At 41.4% G+C, this 20890-nt stretch overlaps 1 protein-coding gene across 4 annotated transcripts in view; it reads right to left on the bottom strand.

Annotated features, from left to right (window-relative positions):
* Positions 1–20890, bottom strand: part of LOC135205651 (probable C-mannosyltransferase DPY19L3) — a 248398-nt gene that overhangs the window by 31538 nt on the left and 195970 nt on the right. For all 4 annotated transcript variants that reach the window (XM_064236474.1, XM_064236473.1, XM_064236475.1 and 1 more), the window contains 2 exons: positions 19591–19814; positions 5224–5445 (listed from right to left, as the gene is read on the bottom strand). In XM_064236474.1, coding sequence (XP_064092544.1) covers positions 5224–5445; positions 19591–19814 — 446 coding nt within the window. The remainder of the gene's footprint in view (positions 1–5223; positions 5446–19590; positions 19815–20890) is intronic.

Genomic DNA, 20890 nt, shown 5'->3' with positions numbered 1-20890 from the left:
CTCGCATCTGGTTGACGCCTCGCGCCTTAGCTGGAGATTCGCGCCTAGAGCCTGGCTTGCGCCTGGCTGGCGTCTCGCGCCAGGTTGGCGCTTTGTGCCTGCCTGGCGCCTTGCGCCTGCCTGGAGCTTCGCGGCTGGCTGGCGCCTCGCTCCTGCCTGGCGCCTCGCGCCTGGTTGGCTCCTCCCCACTTGCCGGAGCTTCGAGCTTGGTAGAGTCTCGAGGATGTCTGGCAATGTCCACATCCGACACTCTTATCTGTCCTATATGTTCGCATCTAGCGCATCTGTGTCAGGTTGTAGGCCCGGTCTTTCTCCTCATCGGACAATGACAGTGTTCTTGGGGCTGTCTGCCTCTGGCGTTTTTTACGCCTGTTTTAGCATAGGGCTCCTGGTTGGCGCTACATTGTCCGAAAGTCCTGAACATCCACAATAGTAAATCACAAGACTGGAGAAGGGTGGAAGAAATTCTTCCACTTTGAGCTTTGGCCTCTCTGGCAAGGGGAGGTGATTGTAGTCAGCTACATCCAGTATACGATAGGATATCTAACAGTATGAGAGATAAGAGTCTTCCTCCGAGGAGGATCCTTCTTGAGTACTTCCCTTGCTCACGAGATCTCTTCTTACCTGTTGAAGGGGCTTCTCGTTGCAGAATCTTCCCTATCCTTGTCCGAAGGAAGGGAAGAAGCTTGGAAGTCGAAGGAGACTCCGAGCTGAAATTGGGAGTACTCCTGATTTCTAGCTCCTTATTGTATCCCTCTGAACACCTTCTGGGAAGCATTTCGAGCCGTCATCGCATTCCAAAGACTCTGTAGGCAAACGTTTTAACCATTCTACTGTAGATGAAAACGTAAGTACCCTGCCTGGACAACGAAACCTCTATCTGAAAACATTGAATCAGGAATAGAGGGTTTTAGTTCTTTTGCCCGACATACTATGCTGGCAAGAACCCATTGCCTAATCTCCATAGAATCTGATGCGAGATTCCAATGCTTAAAAAAAAAAATTCACTTGTCTTCTTGATCGTTTGGGACCAAGAGAAACAAAGAATTCCCTCATAAAAATTTCTCAAAGAAGATTGATGAGGAGCAGTACCATCTTGTCGGAACATAGAATCTGTGGCCACAAAAAAGATCCCATTAGAAGTACATGATATCCTACTCTTGTCATATTGAGGTATCGTATAAGATCCCGAAGATCTTAATCCTCTGCTATCTCCAATCCCTTTATAGAGACAGAGTATAGCCTTTTACTGCGTTCTTTGATAGCAGATACATATAAAGGTGATTCTTCCCTCTGAAAGGGAAGAAAAAAACGCTATGTGGTTCACAGAGGTATCGGAAGAGGACAGTTTCCTCATTCCCTCTAGCACAATCTGCAGCAATTCTATATCTTGTCCATGACTATTGTCATTTACCTTGAAAAATCCTCTCATTCATGTCCACTTCTGGTCAGTCTGCACGCAGACAGACTCAGAGTGGAGAGGTTGTTAAGGTCTATTTATAATAGATGCTGATAGAATATTCAGACTGTCTTGGAAAAGACTTCCAAAACTTGCTGTGAGAAGAACGTGACCTCTGTGAATCCAACCTCTCTAAGGCCAAAATTAGGCATAAAATATTATCTTCTCTTTCTTTGATGCCCTTTATCTTAAATTCTGCAAATAATTTATATTTAGGGGAAAAAAGACTAAAGTTTATTCCCCTTTCTAGAAAAAAAATAAAGATGGCGTATATTGCTACCTCTCTTGGTTCGAGGAAAAGGAAGCAGTCTATAGGAAGCCTGTTCGTCTTCTACCTTACTAAGAGATCTATGAAGAAGACTTTCCGCAGGTTCTCACAACTCTTTCCAATAAATGTTAAACATGTTAACAGTTATTATCGTCGATCGAGAAGGTTCTCTTTGTTAACGCGAATAGGAGCGAAAAAAGAGATTCTCGATGCTCTTTGCGATATGAGAGAGTCGTGGAATTGGCCTAAGTGATTAAATGGTTAACGAAATCAGGAACGAATCTTGCCGTTACCGAGCCTGCTGTCCGAGAGGCTACTGGACTCTTAGGTTAATAACTCGCTAAAACGAGAAAATCTTGGATGGTGCTCTTGGCTCACTGCGCCAGGCTGGTGCTTCTGGCGCAATTTGCGCCAGGCTGGCGCTTCTGGAGCATTGCGCCAGGTTGGCGCTTCCTTCTAATTCTTTTTAGGTTATGTGCCAGAACACCTGTGCCTTTATGGTACGCAACATCCTTTCACATGTTAATTCCGTTCTTAATAGGAAAAAGCTTTATATACGTAGTATAGTCCATTCAGGGAAACAAGTTCTGCCACAAAGAGAATGTTTCCCATCCGACTCATCCATCTTCTTCTGACCAGGTACTCTAATAAGCTATGCTTTTGTAAGCCTGAGAGCATTATATAATATAATGTTCTGCTGCAATAGAATCCTTTAATAATGTTACCTACGGTAAACAGCATTGAAAGGTTGTACTATCTCTCTTATTGAAAGCTTCTTAGCAAAAGGCATACAATATTTTATTTATGTTAGCTTAACTATCCCCTCAATCCGAGGTTAAGACCGCGATTGTAGGGGAGAGATACGGATAGTTATTCCATCCTGCAGGAGAGAGAGAGATAAACCCGACCGCTCATGAATGACACCTACATGGTACTGTTGGTCTCAGGGCCCAGGCTCTCAGCGAAAGCAGTCCCCGTTAGCCGTCTGGCCTTACTCTTCCAGAGTTGCCAGGTACTCCATTTAATAAGGAAGAATTTTTATAAAATATTATCGAACTTCAGGAAGTTCTTAGATTAAAAGGCATATTTTAAGCGGAAACCAAGACTTCGATAAATCTAGAAGCTAAGTAGGTGTTGTCTTAACTATCCCTTTAAGCGTAGTCCTTCCTAGGAAAGTCGTAGAAGGATACTGGTAATTGAGTTGCACAGAAAATAAGTAACTACGGTATGTGTTTATGATTTGACCGTATCGTATTCTTATACAGCAGAAACTCTACTACCTTCTACTATCTTCGTTCTTTTCGTTAATAGAACGATAGAAAGAGTAAATATATATCCTTAAGGAAGGAAGTTAATCCAGGAACTCTTTCTCTTTTAGTGCTTTACCTCATAAATCGCGGAAGAGACAGAATTCCTGTTCATCACTAGGGTTTACGGCAGGAAGTAGATATTTCCTATCCGCCATCATACCCAAACGTCGATGAGATTCTTATTAAGAAAAACTCCCAAAGCTCTTGCCTCCTCAAAACGAGGGAAGAGCATGGATGAAGGAGAGAGTCCGCATTGAGATGAACTGCCTAACACAGGAGTCTTCTGAATAATGAAAAGGGGCTTCTCTTAGTATCAGAATCCTTCTGACAAAAGCAACGGCCGCCTGTGCAACATCTTGCACATTTGCCAGGGGAAAGTTGCTCAAGTTAAAAAACTCAAAGAGGAGTCTCGCGACTGACCTCTCTCTCAAATGAAGATTTTGGAATATTCTGACGCCTGGCGTCTGGATCCTTGCGCCTAGCGCCTGGCGTCTGGATAGTTCCGCGCGCCTGGAATGTTCCGCACGCTAGAAAGGAGACTCGCTCCTGGAACGTTCCGCTTGCGTGGAAGGTTCCGTGCGCCCTGATAGATCCGAGCGCCTCTAGTCTTGTTATACGAGCCTCTTGCCAGTAAACGTTCAATGGAAGCATCCTTCTGATTGCCACTCTACTATAAGGCTCCTCAGTCTAGCCGTCTGTTTTCTCTTTGAAGGCGCCTTGCGCCAAGAAAAAAGTTCTGGAACGCGGCTCGCGCTCAGTTGCTGGAACGCGGCTCGCGTTATCTGTATGAACGAGGCTCCCGCTAGTCTGTCGGAACGCGGCTTGCGCTAGTCTGTTGGAGCGCGGCTCGCTGCTGGCTGTTGGAACGTGGCTCGCGCTAGCTTGCTGGCTGGCTCTCAGCCTCTCGTTCAGTGTTCTCTTAGTTTTCAGAGAACGAGCCAGATGATCGTCCGAACTCCAAACATGTACATTCTTCGTCTTTTCGGATGTAAGATGAAGAAACGGAAGAAGAGACGCACTTTTTAAAGGATGCCTTTCCAATGGCTATCCCTGGCAGTCTGGGACGTTTTACAGATCCTGCCAGGGGAACGCCCGATCGGTGGGGATGGGGATTCTCCATAACCTCCGTAAGGCTTTCGACTTTCCTTCTCCTCTGGGCTTGTGAGCTTGGAAGAGGTCTAGGCCTGAGAGCAAGACAGAGCCGATCGGACGCACCCTCTACTAATTAGGACGCCTTTCCAATGGCGAACTTGGCAGTCTGGGACGTTCTACAGATCCTGCCGAGGGGACGCCTGATCGGTGGGGATTCTCCATAACCTCCGTAAGCCTTTCGACTTTCCTTCTCCTCTGGGTATGTGAGCTTGGAAGAGGTCTAGGCCTGGGAGCGAAACAGAGCCGATCAGAACGCACCCTCCACTGCACTAACACTAAAACCACTTCTTACCTTTCAATAGCTCGTATTTTGAGCTACATTCCTTTGTCTTCAAATTGCAATATGAATTTGAAGATTCTGTGAAGTAAAAAGGAGATGAGGATACAACACTACTAGTATTGTTGATGCTCTAACTGCTCGTTAGTACGAGAGCTATAAAAACTTCTAAAGGAAGCGTAACTAATTCTATTCCTGACTTCTTCAAGAAGGAAGTTAGCTCAATCAATTCTAACATTTACTACACGTTATTATGAATAAATATTAAAATTTTCCTTCTTGCAAACTATGTGAGTGTCTACCGAAAAGTTCGGTAGTTACACGTAAACAATTCTTCAAAATTTTCGAAGCCAAAGTTATTAAAACAAATTAATATGCGTATGCCGAACCAAACATCCAGTACTTCCCTGCAAAAGATAGCCCAGAAGATCGATGGCGATGAAATCCAAAAATCAAGTCAGGAGGAACTGCAAACGTTGTTTACATTCCAAGCGACAGAAAAAATATGAATAGAAAACGGGAATGGTTCCTAATCCTGCCACCCAGGGCAGGACGGTAGATCACCTGACCTACCTGCAGCGTGTGCCGCGAAATTTGAATTTCTGTCGGGGACGAAGGAGTCTTAGCTATGTATATATCTGACAGGTAAGTTGATTGTATGAAAATAATGAGTTTTTACCAGCAATGCGGAAAACACAAATGGCTTTTTCTCTAGCATCACACCAAGTAAAAACAAAGAGAAGGTTTAAGCACTGACTTGATGAGTTCGTTGCCGAAGCCATGAATCTTCATAATGAGGATGGTTTGTAATATACCGTCCTGTGCACAATTTCACACCAGCTAATAACTGCATAGAGCCTGCAAACACAGCCCCATGGGGAGTGTGCTCCTGAATCCATTCCATGAGTTCTACAGTATCAGGATCCCAAAATTCATACATCTCTTCAGGCCAAATGTCTGTTGAAATCTGTCCCCAATACTGGTAACAATAAGAAAAGGTACATAAGAAAAATAGGAATTACTGCTATTGCATTAATGTTACTGAAACATCTAGTTTTTGTAATGCATTATTAAAACTAATGTATTAGTATTTCTACAGATGTTATTTAACCCTTAAATGCTGAGCCTCTATTTACCAAAGTGTCTGTCGTATGTCGGCGGCGTTCGGGAGTTAGCGCCGAAGCGGAAAATTATTATTATTATTTTTTTTTTTAAATCACAGCACGCTTAGTTTTCAAGATTAGGAGTTCATTTTCGGCTCCTTTTTTTGTCATTGCAAGAAGTTTAGTATGCAATCATCAGAAATGAAAAAAAATATCATTATCATATAAATATTGGAATATATGACAGCGCAAAAAAAAATTTCATATATAATTGTATACAAATCGTGCTGTGAGCAACACGGTTAAAGCTAATGAGTTAATTTTTTTCATTGTATTGTACACTAAATTTCGATGATTTTGGTATATAACAAATTGTAAAACAATCAAAGCAACACAGAGAAAATATTATCACAAAATGATGCAAGCTACAACCATGAGTTATTTTTTGTTCTATTTTACATGATATTGCACACATTTCCATATATAAAACTTTATGTAATGGCTAATATTAAACGGTGCAAAAATTACGACAAAGCAACGAAATAATTTCCAAGATTTTCAGCAGTTACTGCGCGGACGTAAGGAAAATTTTGTTTTTTTAAATTCACCATAAAAGGGATTTTGACGTAAGGAAAAATCTATTTCTGGGCGATTGGCTCGTGTCGCCAGCGAAATATCCTTTAATCTATTATTTCTAGGGTAAATGTACTAACACATACCAGAGAATAAATAAAATAAAGAAAAAGGTCAGTATAACTGACTCGCTCACCCTCCAAGAGGGTGTCGGTATGAACACTAGGCGAGTGAGACCACTACCACGAGCCAAATACCAATAGAAATCTCCCACAACAAAAACCCTCCATGAGGAGAGCCGACCCACAGAGTGAGCAGCTCGTACTACTACTACTCCATCCCATGCTGCCGACTGCTGCGCCTCTAGTGGCCATCCTGAAGTTAGCAGACAATCTTGGGCGAAGGGATGGGTAGGGTGGGATTTCGCTGGCGACACGAGCCAATCGCCCAGAAATAGATTTTTCCTTACGTCAAAATCCCTTTTCTGGCTCAGCTCGTGTCGCTGCGCGAAATCGTACCAGAGAAATAGCACAAGATTGTAACAAAAGAAATAAAATAAAACAGAATAGGTCTCAAATAAAAAATAAAGTAAATATAAAAAAGAGTATAATTGCTAAAAAGATACAAATACACAGTGATACCAAAATAGAAACTATTGCTTAAATTACCCTTAATTCTAAACAGGTGTTTCTTATCATAAGGTAATTACATATGTACAGAGGTAAATTGGCTTACATGTAACAAAATAGTATCTGTGTAAAGGCATGTATCAAAAATATATAACAGCAATTAAAAATGACCAAATTAAACAACAATGATAATATGTAAGGAATGCATATGACTTAATATACAAAACCCGTAATCATTATAATTGAGATGTATCCCCTAGCATAAAAATAAGGGGGTAACATCCATGAGATCAAAATCCATAATCATCTGTGAGTGTCCCTAGCAAAAAAATAAGGGGCACCCACTACATCATCATCAAAGCAGCTAAGACACCAGGTGAATGTAAATGAACACGGTAGGAATAGACGAACTGTTGGGTGAAGCAGGTAGAAAGGAGGACTGAATCTTCTACTACAAATTAACTAGAATCAGGGGAAACTATGTTTCCCGCTGCTACTGCTGAAAATTTCAGAGCTTCCAAGGACTTAAGGTAATGACGTTTGAACACTGTCGGTGATTTCCATCCGGTATACTTTTTCAACTCATCGAAGTTCATGTGTTGGAAATAATTGATTGAGGTGGCTACTGCCCTGACATCATGTGCTTTCGGGAAGGAGTCAGGATTGGCTTGCTTAATAAAGTACAGGATTTGTTGCCTGATGCCTTTAATGGATAAAGTTCCACCTTTTTCCCTCCTAAAGAGGGGACCCGAAGAGGATGAGGAGGTCCTGGACAGAAAGGCTCGTAAGGTTGTAACTGGGCAAAGAGATACATCTTGTGGAAGGGGTAGTACCTTCCAAGGTTCCCACCTCATCAAAGGATCTTCATTCTTTGCTAAAAAGCTACGTTCCGGAGAAAGTAGTACTTCCCCTGTGGGAAGGAATTGAATATGATCCGGATCTCTGGATAAAGCCGACAGTTCTGAAATTCTTGCTCCTGAAGCTAAGCTTAATAAAAACAGGGTTTTTGTTTTCCTTAAGAGCATTATAAACGAGCATGTGTCATTATCGGTTTCTGAAGCCAGTTTTAGAACATCGTTTAAGAACCATGAAACTGACGTAGGCCTTACAGAAGGTCTAAGTTCTAGCACATGCCTTAGGAATAGACGAGAAGTAGGAATCCGTCAAGTCTATGTTGAACCCAAATTGAAATATCTTTTTCAAGGCTGATTTGTTTGTCGTAATCGTGCTAGCTGCTAAACCTTTTTCAAATAAGGATCTGAAAAAGGATATAGCTGAATTAACTGTCATGATTCTAATATCAGATTCTCTCAGGAAGATTGCTAACTTTTTGACAGCAGCATCATATTGTCTCAAGTTGAATCCCTTTTATCGGATTCCAAGAAGAGAATATTCTGAGGGTCAATATTCGCATCTCTTTTTGCCGCAAACTTCATGAAATCCATAAAGTTAGGGTTTTGAGAATCCCTGAGGAAGCGAACACAGTCTTCGTTTGTACTGACTGGGAGAGCCTGGGATTGGGGATCCGAAGAGGACGAAGGCCCAGCTCCAGAATTAGAGGATACCAATTGCTCTTCGGCCAGTCTGGGGCTACTAGAGCCACTTGACCCTTGAACGTCCTGAGTTTGTTTAACACTTTCATGAGAAGATTCACTGGAGGAAAGACATAAATCTTCTTCCAGTTGTTCCAGTCCAGAGCCAGGGCGTCCGTGGCATAGGCCAGAGGGTCCAGGTTGGGGGCTACGTAACAGGGGAGCTTGTGATTCGCTTGGGATGCGAAGAGATCCACCTGTAGCCCTGGGACTCTTTGAAGGATCCATTGGAACGAAACCTGTTTGTCCAGAGACCATTCCGACTCTAGGGGTACTGATCGGGATAACGCGTCTGCTATGACGTTTCTCACTCCAGCTATGTGAGTGGAGGAGAGATGCCAACTGAACTTGTCTGCCAGGGAGAAGATGGCTACCATCACATGATTTAGATGACGTGACTTGGAGCCTCCTCTGTTTATACAATGTACTACCACTGCGCTGTCCAGAACTAGCTTTATGTGGGAGTACTTTGGTGGGCGCAACCTTTTTAGAGTCAAGAACACTGCCATTGCCTCCAGTACGTTTATATGGAACTGACTGAACTGAGGTGACCAAGTTCCTTGAACCTTTTTTGGACCTGGGAATACCCTCCCCAACCGCTTAAGGACGCGTCTGTGTGGATGGTAATCCCTGGTGGAGGGAACTGAAGGGGTACTGACACTGACAAATTCTTGACTTTCGCCCACGGCTGAAGTCGATTCTTTAGAATCAGAGGGACTGAGGATAGTTTGTCCCTGGACCCTGACATTTGCTCGTGAGCGCCAGATTCTGGTTAGGTCTTTCAGTTTGGCTTTCATTAAGACGTTGTCACTGATGCAAACTGGAGAGAACCCAGGATCCTCTCCTGAGCTCTCCTTGACGCCAGTTTGTGACTTAGAAATTGCTTGACTGACTTCGCTATTTCTTTCCTTTTGGTTGATGGAATCGACAGAGTATGGGAGGATAGATTCCATTGAATGCCCAGCCACTGAAAGTCTGACTCTGGAGTGAGTCTTGACTTGGTCCTGTTTATCTTGAAGCCTAGATATTCCAGGAACTGAATCACTTTCAGTGTGGCTTTGTTGCATTCTTCGACTGTTGGCGCCCAGATCAACCAATCGTCGAGATACGCTACTACCATAATCCCTTGTGATCTGAGTGTTGCACTACCACTTCCGCTAGTTTCGTGAACACCCTGGGTGCCACGTTGAGTCCGAAGGGAACTACCTTGAAGGAGAATGTCTGGTCTCCTATCTTGAACCCAGATATGGACGGAAGTGTCTTGCAATAGGGATATGATAGTAGGCGTCTGTAAGATCGATAGAGGTGGTGACGGCCCCGGGGAAAGTAGGGGTCCGCACCTGTGAGATCGTGAGCATCTTGAACTTGTCGCAGCGGATGGCTAAGTTTAAGCGGGACAAGTCTAAGATTACTCTTCTTTTTTGTGAGCCTTTCTTTGGCACGCTGAACAAGCGACCTTGAAATTTTTAACCTCTTGACTCTCACTATAGCTCCTTTCTGAAGGAGGTCCTCTGCGTACTCTGTCAATTCCTTGGAAGGAAGTTGACGGAAAGGTCTGGATGGAGGTGGGTTCGTCAACCAGCTCCAACCCAGGCCTTTTGACATTATGCTCTGAGCCCATTCGCTGAAGTTCCACCGGTGGCGAAAGTGGAACAGCCTCCCTCCTACCTGAAGTTCTTCATTGGTTCTGGTAACCGCCTCGGCCTCCTCTGAAGTGCTTTCCCCTGTTAAAGGGGCCTCCCGATCCTCTCCCACGAAAGGAACGCTTACCTCTGCCTCCCTTACCCGAGCGGTCATACTTCTGTGAAGCTTGACTCTCGAAGGCTTGATTGTAAGCTGGAGAGATGGCGTAAGAGGTGGAGGGCTGAGGTTGAGGGGATATCACATAAATTGGCTGTGATTGAGCCTTAGAGGTGGAAGGTTGGGCTGTTTGCACTAAGGGCACCGCTGGAACTTGCTGAGGAAAGCGTGACTGCTTCTTCTGGTAAGGATGGAAGCGCCTAGGTTTCCCCCGACCCTTACCCTTAGGTGTTAGGTCTTGTCTCCTCTTAGCTGTAAGGCCCCAACGGTCCTTAAGGCTCTGGTTCAGCCTCGTAGCCTCTGACTGAACTTCCTTCACCATAGCTTCTGGGAAGAGATCTGCTCCCCAGATGTTAGACGAGAGCAACCTATTCGGTTCATGTCGAATGGTTGCCTCTTGTAGGGACATGCTTCCGACAATTCGTTCTAGCAGTGGCAAACTCAAACATATCCGACTGTACCGTTTGAGTCAGTGCTTTGGTCATGAGCTTAAAAAGCGGTTCTGAGCCATAAGCTATGGTTGCTACCTCGGACATAGCCATAGAGTTAATTGATCTGGCTAGTCGCGATTTTGCGTCAAATTCAGCCTGAATAAGGCTATCTGGGAGCCTGGTAGCTTTTCACCAAACTGCTCCATAGCACAGTCCGGTTTGAGTTTGCCAGCTGAGAAGGTGTTTGGCAAGTCCTCCCACAATTCTCCGGCTGAGGGGAGCAACGGAGATGTGGGATCTGCTTCCTTCAATTGAGGCATGGGGTCCCCCTTCTGGGGCCGCTGGGATGGTAGACCTCGCGATCTTTGTCAGGAACGGGAGCGGGGTACTCTCATCCATTGTGAAAATGGTAAAGGGACTCTTGAAAGGTTGTATCTGGTATTGGAACAATCCATGTCCTCTAAACATCTGAGCCATTCTCTCTGAGCCTGGTCTCGTGAATAGAGGACTGTCTCCTTAGGCACCCTATCATCCCGAACCATGGCTGAAGCTGTAAGCCTTGCGTAGCCTATGAACGGAGGCTGGAGGTCTACCGGGAAGAACTCGAAGTCCTCTATCCTTCGAGTTCCGAATTCCGGTATGGAAATGAGACCGTCTTGGAAGGGGGCGTATGACGCTACTCTCCATGGATTGTTCATCGAGAACGGAGGTAGCGAGTCATACGGAGGAAGCTGAGTTCCACTCGTATTGGAAAGTGAAGGAGAGGCTAGAGGGACTTCTCTCAGTCCGGCTATAATGGAGTCCTGGAAGTAATCCTATCCGACAGACGAGAGATCATTTGCTCCATGCTATTCTTTAGGGACCCAACCAGGTCGCCCACCTGTTGCAACAGGCCAGCATTGGAGTCCAAGGCCGGAGCTGCTGCGGAGGTGGAGGGGTGGCTCTGAATCGGAACCAAGGGTAGCGGAACTGGTGACTCTGCCGGGGTGCGAGATCTCTCTCTGGAGGATTTACTCCTCGAGGACTTAGAGCCGGAGCTAGAAGTTTTAGACTTGTCTGCTCCGGGATTCGCAGCCGGAGACTTACGTGAGGAGGATGACGCCGAAGTCGACTTCTTAGACGACGACGACGTCTTAGACAAGGATTTCACTGCTTGACCCTTGACCTTAGGTCTAACCGAAGCGTCAGGAGGAGTATATAATTCATCACCTGTAAACCCTTGGAAGGATGGAGAGGTTGCAGGAGTAGAAGAAACAGTCACACCCAAGGGTGACCCTTGGGTGTCCACCCTACTTACCTCGACCAACAGGTCGTCTACACCTACCATAGGTTCTACATTAATATCTAAAGTCGCGACGTCTGTGGAGATATCCTGGTCTTGATCAGTTAATGAGGCAGCCAGCTGTTGTTGGATGAAGGCGATAGTAGGGGCCGCCTCTACTGGGTCGACGTATCCTGTCGCCTTGCCTCCGGGGAAGATTACCAGCGCCAACCGCTTCTCCAAGATGTAAGGCATACCCTTGGCAGCGTTCTTCCCAAAACCGCCGACCCAGGCCCGCAGGGTTGCCAGTGCGGTATCCTTCACTGCCGGCGCCTGGAAGAGAGGGCGTAGGTTAGATTTAAGAATCACTTAAACTAAAACTTAAATATAACTTAAACTTAGATGCCTTAAGTTAAAGTGAATGATGAAAACTTAAGCACTAAAACAGAAGCGGAGCAGCTACCGGAGATGGAATACTCACCCCTTCTAAAAGCTGGCTCACCAGATCGTAACATATGGTACACGTCTCATGGTACCAGACCTGGATGTCCCCGTGCAGAGTCGCGCATGGAGCAATGGGACCGGCAAACTTCGTGTCCACATGGGGTCCTGAAGTGTGGCGGCGCATCCCGGATGCTCACAGTTGGTGGCCTGTAAGTGGGAAGACACATGAGTATCTTAAAGAATAACACTTACAGGCTAAAGGACAGAAGAACTCCGTTGCATGCCGGAGCTCGGAAAAAATTTGAGCATAACCCCCCCTGCCCCGCCTGAATAGGCTATAATCCCGGAGAATCCGGTAAAACATGTAGGGGAGGGGGGGAAAAGGTTTAAGGTACTTAAGATAAACTTATAGTTAATCTAATAACTCTTAAACCTAAAACTCAAACGAACCGGAGCAAGTCCAGTGCGTAGCGGAGTGTAGTAACTCAGCAATACGGTACGGTTAGCAGGGACCCACTGTATGTTCCGGTCCACCCTACTGGGTGGACAAACAAATTCCCGCTGGATGCCAGGACTCCGATCATGAAAGGAGACCTAGCAAGGTCGGGAAGAGCGAGGAGACATACAGGCTCGAGCGAACCGGAGCGACAAGGAAGCAACGGATGGGGGGAAAGGCCAGTACCCCCCATCACATCACCACCGGGCCGGACCGAGAAGCCGGAGAGGTCGCGTCCAGTCTGGGTCTGTCCCGTCTCCCTGGCCCCTCCGCCTGGGGGGAGAGAGGGAGGCATGCTAGTTTTTTTCTGGTTTTTTTTGCTTTTTTTTTTTTTATTAGGCCTTTTTTTTTTTTTTTTTTTTTTTTTTTTTTTTTTTTTTCTCTTGGGTATGAGGAGCGAGCTTGGGTCAGACTGTCCCACCCTCCCCCGACTCTATGGAAGAGCGGGAGGAGGGGGAAGGGGACTGGCAGGCGTCTGGCTGTCTCGTGATCGCGTAGTGACCACGAGACGGTAAGGCTAAAATAAGACAAACTAAACTAGGACCAACCAACTGATCAGAGAGATGCTATCGGGAAGCAACTGAACTGAAAAGCGGTAGCATAGAGACCCACTGGGCCAAAACCGACTGATCAGAGAGATGCTATAGGGAAGCAACCGAACTGATGAGCGGTAGCATAGGCTCAAGGAGCCAGGACCTAGGCTAAGCCAGACACCCAACTAACCTAACCATAACAAAATACATGGTATAATAAAATAAAATAAAAGAAAGAAAACAATAAAGTAGGAGAAAAAATCCAGGAGTGTACGACTAACCCGAAGGAAAGTCTACCACTCAAAGCTAGTCAGAGGCCGATACTAAGAGCCGGGACTAGGGTCTGGAAAGAAGAAGCCTACATAAGGTAAAAGACATGCATGCATGACAAACCTGAGTAGACAGTACCCTAAGTAAAACGGATAATAAATATAGAGCGTACATAGAGAATGGGATGTTCTAGGTATGGAGACCGAGAAACGAAACCCACCACGCGGCAGAACCATGCTGCCATGCGTTCCGACCCCGAGACGTATTTATACCTAAAAAACGGCAAATACTGACCGAGGGCCGGAAAAAACCAACTAACCATAAATACTGAGTACTTAACTTAGCTGCTGCAATAGCTGCACGCTCCATCATAGATAAATCCAACGAAAGGGCACAAAAAACACAGAGAGAAAAATATCACGTCTGCTCGTGAGGTGCTAACTGAAAAGGATGGCCACTAGAGGCGCAGCAGTCGGCAGCATGGGATGGAGTAGTAGTAGTACGAGCTGCTCACTCTGTGGGTCGGCTCTCCTCATGGAGGGTTTTTGTTGTGGGAGATTTCTATTGGTATTTGGCTCGTGGTAGTGGTCTCACTCGCCTAGTGTTCATACCGACACCCTCTTGGAGGGTGAGCGAGTCAGTTATACTGACCTTTTTCTTTATTTTATTTATTCTCTGGTATGTGTTAGTACATTTACCCTAGAAATAATAGATTAAAGGATATTTCGCGCAGCGACACGAGCTGAGCCCAGAAATCAAAATATTGTGCTAGACTTCCAATTTGTTGCAAAATGAAGGTAAATGATTGAATGTTACTAGAATGAAAGAGCTTTAGCTTACAATTGCATTTTTCTACCATTTCGGTCAAGTCAAACTTGACTGTAGGTTTAAATTTTGGCACTTATCGTGATTTACAGGCGACCCTCAGTTAGCGGCAGGGGTTCCGTTCCTGGCCGCCGACGGCAAGCGATTTTCGACGCAGAGCGATTTTAAAGCCTACGGCCACCGCACACCATTTTCGAAACTCTAGACCAGTCAAAGGCGCCGTAATCCCACAACGGCGCAATAAGTAAAATTATATTTATGCAGTATAGTACTATAGAATTTACTGTACAGTACTTTTGGGTGTCTAGAGTATGTAAAGATACAATAAAGTTTATACAGTGTACAGGTAGCTGTAGTGTTCAGGTTACGATCATTAGTCTTACGATAGTCCGATTTTATGAGAGATCAAATTACAATGGCCTAACTTTATCCATCTTCTAGTTACATAAGTTCAATAACACCAAAAGAGAATGATGAAAGTATGGTTTTAACGTTATACTCGTTGCGTGAACGTGTACAGCCATGAACAACCGAACGAGAAACAACTTTTTTTTTTCTAAGTACAACCGAACTGGATAACATCCGTTTGGCTTGTACATATTTCAATCATCATACAACAGTACAACATTAGAATAGAACTGAGATATCTTAATGTAATAACTTTATTCGCTATAGATCAGAGATCAAATTAGATTAAAGATCAATCGGGAAATATACTGTTAAATTTAAACCTAGTTATAACTGAAGCTGAGAAAACTGTTCAAACTGCTAATGACTATTATCGTACATCGGCAACAAGGATAAAACTGCAGTAAACGTATGCCATCAAACACAACCATAGATAAAATTGGGATAAAATCATTTTAATCAAAACTACTGTGCTTGAAAGAACACATTTTACTGTTGGTTTCACGCCGATATAAGATAAATAACGTAAAGTTCGTATTACGATGATATAAAGGATTATTGCGAACGGAATCACATATTTTTTTACGCAATAAACATACCACCAACGTAATATGTTAACGAAAAAAATAGTTCACATTCATAACGAGACATATTCAATAAATATTTCCACCTAAAAACACGCTGTATAAGGAAAAATAACTTTGTCTCATATAAGTCAAGTATCTAGATATTCGTTTATGCTAACTAGAAGCAAGAGCATTCGCTCAGAATTGCGTTATGGTGAAACAAACTCGTATTCATCAGCTGATTTCAAACCACAACATTGGCCGCTCCGCGGAATACGGGCTTAAATTTGCCGTAGTATTTTCAAATACAATAATATGAAAATACATACAATATTCTTGGATACAGTGAAATAATGTATAACTTTTTGAAGGATTTATGGAAGAGATGCATAATTAATAAAATAACACAATGCATTTTTCGGAACTGGCGGACAAGAACAAACATGAAAAAACATCCCCTGACAACGTGGAGCGTAGTTACAAAGGCTGCCTTAATTTGTATCTTATTTCTGTACAAAAATGAAAATACCTTTACGTAATATATTTTCATACACATTTTAAACATAAAAGCATAAACGTCTAAAAAATCGACACATCGATCGCTAAATTTGCACTCTTTTTAACTCGATATTTTCGGAAGAGCGGCAGACGGCGGCATACAAGAACGAACTTGAAAAAACATTGTAGTCGATAACTTGAAGGGCAGTTTCAAAAGCTGCCTTTTTATCATATTTCTGCACAGAAATAAAAATACTCTATTCGTAATACATTTTCATACACATTTTAAACATAAAAGCATAAACATTTATAAAATCGACACATCGATCGCTAATTTGCACTTTTTTTAAATCAATATTTTCGGAAGAGCGGCAGGCGGCGGCTCACAAGAAAGAACATGAAAAAACATCGTATTTGATAACGTGAAGGGCAGTTTCAAAAGCTGCCTTTGTATCATATTTCTGTACAGAAATAAAAATGCCTTTCATGTAATACATTTTCATACACATTTTAAACAAAAGCATGAACATTTATAAATCGACACATCCATAGCTAAATTTGCACTTATGTAACTCGATATTTTCGGCATAGAACAGCGTCAGAGGCATATATTTTACCCTAATACCTACGTAATAACTCTCCATAAAATTTGTTAATATAATTTGCATAACCTTTATGGTCTGAACGGCATTTCTACAAATGTATGAACTCATTAGACAACGGCGCTAGCGGCGCTGTTAACTGAAAACTGTGCCGTAAAGATACCTTTAAAATGCCTTATTTTTTAATGAATATTTTTGACGACCGCCGTAAAACCGATTCGCAGTTGAGTGATTGCGCTGTTAACCGCGGGCCGCCTGTATATGAAAATACTTCAAAACTGATAAAAGCTACAACTATAAGTTATTTTTTTTTTTTTGTATTCTACATGAAATTGCATACATTTTCATGTATAACACGTTATGTAACATCTAATACAAAACAGTGCGAAAATTAAGACAAGGTGACTAAAGAAATTCTGAGATTTTCAGCTGAGTTACCGTGCGCGGAGGTAAGGAAAAAGTTTTTTTTCAAAAACTCACCATAAATCGAAATATTGTGCTAGAGACTTCCCGTTTGTTGCAAAATGATGGTAAATTATTGAATGTTACTAGTATGTAAGAGTTTTAGCTTACAATTGTGTTTCTTTACCATTTCAGTCGAGTCAAAGTTGACCGAAGGTTGAAATTTTGGCACATTGTGATTTATATAAAAATATTTCAAAACTGATGAAAGCTACAACCATGAATTATTTTTTGTTGTATTCTACATGAAAGTGTGCTTTTTCATATATAAAACTTTATGTAACGGCTAATATAAAACTGTGCAAAAATTACGACAAAGTGACAAAAGAATATCCAAGATTTTCAGCAGAGTTACGGCGCGGACGTAAGGAAAAAGTTTTTTTCAAAAATTCACCATAAATCGAAATGAAATATTGTGTAGATACTTCCAATTTGTTGCAAAATAAAGGTAAATGATTGAATGTTACTAGAATGTAAGAGTTTTAGTTTACAATTGCATTTTTCGACCATATCGGTTGAGTCAAAGTTGACCGTAGGTTTAAATTTTGGCACTTATTGTGATTTATATGAAAATATTTCAAAACTGATAAAAGCTACAACCATGAGTTATTTTTTGTTGTATTCTACATGAAATTGCACACATTTTTATGCATAACACTTTATGTAATGTCTAATAGAAAACGGTGCAAAAATTACGACAAGGTAACTAAAGAAATTCTGATATTTTCAGCTGAGTTACCGCCCGCAGAGGTAAGGAAACTTTTTTTTTTTTCAAAAATTCACCATAAATCAAAATATTGTGCTAGAGACTTCCTGTTTGTTACAAAATGAAGGTAAATGATTGAATATTACTAGAATGTAAGAGTTTTAGCTTACAATTGCGTTTTTCAACCATTTTGGTCGAGCCAAAGGTGACCAAAGATTGAAATTTTGGCACATTGTGATTTATATGAAAATATTTCAAAACTGATAAAAGCTACAACCATGAGTTATTTTTTGTTGTATTTTAAATGAAATTGCGCACTTTTTCATATATAAAACTTTATGTAACGGCTAATATAAAATGGTGCAAAAATTACAACAAAGTGATGAAAGAATTTCTGAGATTTTCGGCAGAGTTACCTCGCGGATGTAAGGAAAAAGTTTTTTCAATAATTCACCATAAATCGAAATATTGTGCTAGAGACTTCCAATTTGTTGCAAAATGAAGGTAAATGATTGAATATTACTAGAATGTAAGAGTTATAGCTTACAATTTTGTTTTTCGACCATTTTGGTCGAGTCAAAGTTGACCGAAGGTTGAAATTTTGGCACATCGTGATTTATATGAAAATATTTCAAAACTGATAAAAGCTACAACCATGGGTTGTTTTTGTTGTATTCTGCATGAAATTGTGCAAATTTTCATATATAAAACTTTATGTAACGGCTAATATAAAACTGCAAAAATTACGACAAATGGACAAAAGAATTTCTGAGATTTTTGGCAGTTACCACACGGATGTAAGGAAAAAGTTATTTTCAAAAATTCACCATAAATTGAAATATTGTGCTAGAGACTTCCACTTTGTTGCAAAATGAAGGTAAATGATTGAATATTACTAGAATGTAAGAGTTTTGGCTTACAATTGCGTTTTTTGATCATGTTAGTCGAGTCAATGTTGACCGTAGGTTGAAATTTTGGCACTATCGTGATTTATATGAAAATATTTCAAAACTTATAAAAGCTACAACCATGGGTTGTTTTTTGTTGTATTCTACATGAAATTGCACACATTTTCATATATAAAACTCTATGTAATGGCTAATATAAAACTGTGCAAAAATTACGACAGTGACGAAAGAATTTCTGAGATGCGTCCCTGATGCTTTCTAGTGCGAGAAGAAAGCAATTCATGCATGCGCGTTTGGGTAATGCTTGTAAACAATACAACAGCGTGATCCGTGAACTCCCAGGATCCCTCAAGGCGCGTGATTTTAAATTTTTCGCAAACTAGGCCTATAACTATTTTTCCGCAAATATTTAAAAAAACTTTTTGTAGTAGACGTACCGTGCATCCACTTAGCACCCGACAGACAATTTTAGTCAACGTATAATACGTCCAGTCGGCATTTAAGGGTTAAACCTCAGCTCATAAATAATACTCAACAATAAATACACTTCTTAAGTCAAAATATTACCAAAGATCACCATACATGTTTTGTGGCTGAAGTTAAAAGTTAAATAAAAATTATCAAATGGAAGTCTGGTTTTCTCAGGGGTCTGGAAAACTAACTTGTAATGTTGAAATTAATTGATAAGCCTCATTGCACATTCTGTGCATGAATCTCCAATGAATATAGTATAAAACAGGCTTGCTTAAAATTTAAGTACAGTTTGAAACAAAGCTGGATTTATAAATTTTGAATTCCTACTGTAAAAGGGCACCATTTCAATATTTGTGATGGCAAAGTCCTTTTGAAAATGTCAGATACAGAGAAGGTCCTGAGGTCTTCAAATGACAATCACTATGATCTTTGTTTTCATTCTAGATGAGCCTCTAAAAATCCTTTTCCATATAGCCTAATGTTAAAGGTTACGTACAAAATAAATAAAATACTAAAACTATAAAACACAAGATATTTACATACCTTATATATAATGAATCCACCAAAACTTAATGAAACAGCCGTCTTACTGAATCCAGGAAACCACCTTGGAAAATATGACATGACGTTTGCACATTTAGAAAAGAAGCAGTTGTATAGTCTGCAATCATTTACAAACACACCACTAAGGATGCAAACGGTAGGCAACCAGATCACTTTCAGCCGTAATATCAGAATTGCTAGGACACTCCACAAAATGGACACACCTGTAAATTTTAAAATAAAAGTATGTACAGAAAAATAATAATGCTAATTTATAATTTCCTTTTCATAACTAAAAAATGTGATCTAATCGTTCAACTACGTACTTATTTTATTGATATTTCCAAAAACCCTCAAATATACTGTTTCAGAAAAATATGCTGAACAAAAATTTTCCAATGTATTGGTAGCTGACGGATACAATAGTCCTGTCATAAATTTTTAAGCAGTAAGTGATGAATATTCCTGTTTCTCTCTCAGTGAAACATTTGAAGAGAGGGATAGTTGTATACCTGAGAAGCACTGCCTGTTAACCATTAGTAGCTATCTACTTGATAGTTATTTTACCTTTAAACAAACTGATGTACCAACTGCACAACTATTTAGGATCTACTATGTTCATAAGGTAACGTATCACTATCTGTCTTTCAAGGGCCTCTCTTTGATGGGAAATGAAAAACTAATAATACTGTATTATGAATATGCAAACTACACATACAAGATACATACTGTAAGAGCCATGTAACAAGACATCCTGCACTTGCCAATGATATGAAAATTTTGGATAACATGGATTAGTTTACAAAATTCCAAGAATTTGAATTTCATTAATGTTTAACATGCATAAATCCTGGAAAAACACTGATTGGCAGTATGACTACAGATGTGTACTGACATGCAGTAAGCATTTCTGACATATCTATATTTTGGTAACAACAACAACAACAACAACAACAACAACAACAACAACAACAACAACAACAACAACAACAACAACAACAACAACAACAACAATAATAATAATAATAATAATAATAATAATAATAATAATAATAATAATAATAATAATAATAATAATAGAATGCCTGAAAATATATGGGGCAGAGGAAAACACCATCAGCTTCCTCAAAAATACAATGCGCAACTGGAATACAATACTTACAAGCTCTGGAATAAGACTAGCAGAGGTTAATATCAGGAGAGGGATTTTTCAGGGCGACTCACTGTCCCAACTACTCTTCATAGTAGCCATGATTCCCATGACAAAAGTACTACAGAAGATGGATGCCGGGTACCAACT

This window comes from Macrobrachium nipponense, chromosome 24, assembly GCF_015104395.2.
Source record: "Macrobrachium nipponense isolate FS-2020 chromosome 24, ASM1510439v2, whole genome shotgun sequence".
Lineage (NCBI taxonomy): Eukaryota > Metazoa > Arthropoda > Malacostraca > Decapoda > Palaemonidae > Macrobrachium > Macrobrachium nipponense.
Note: the sequence above shows the minus strand (reverse complement) of the source record. Positions and strands in the feature narration are given on the sequence as shown.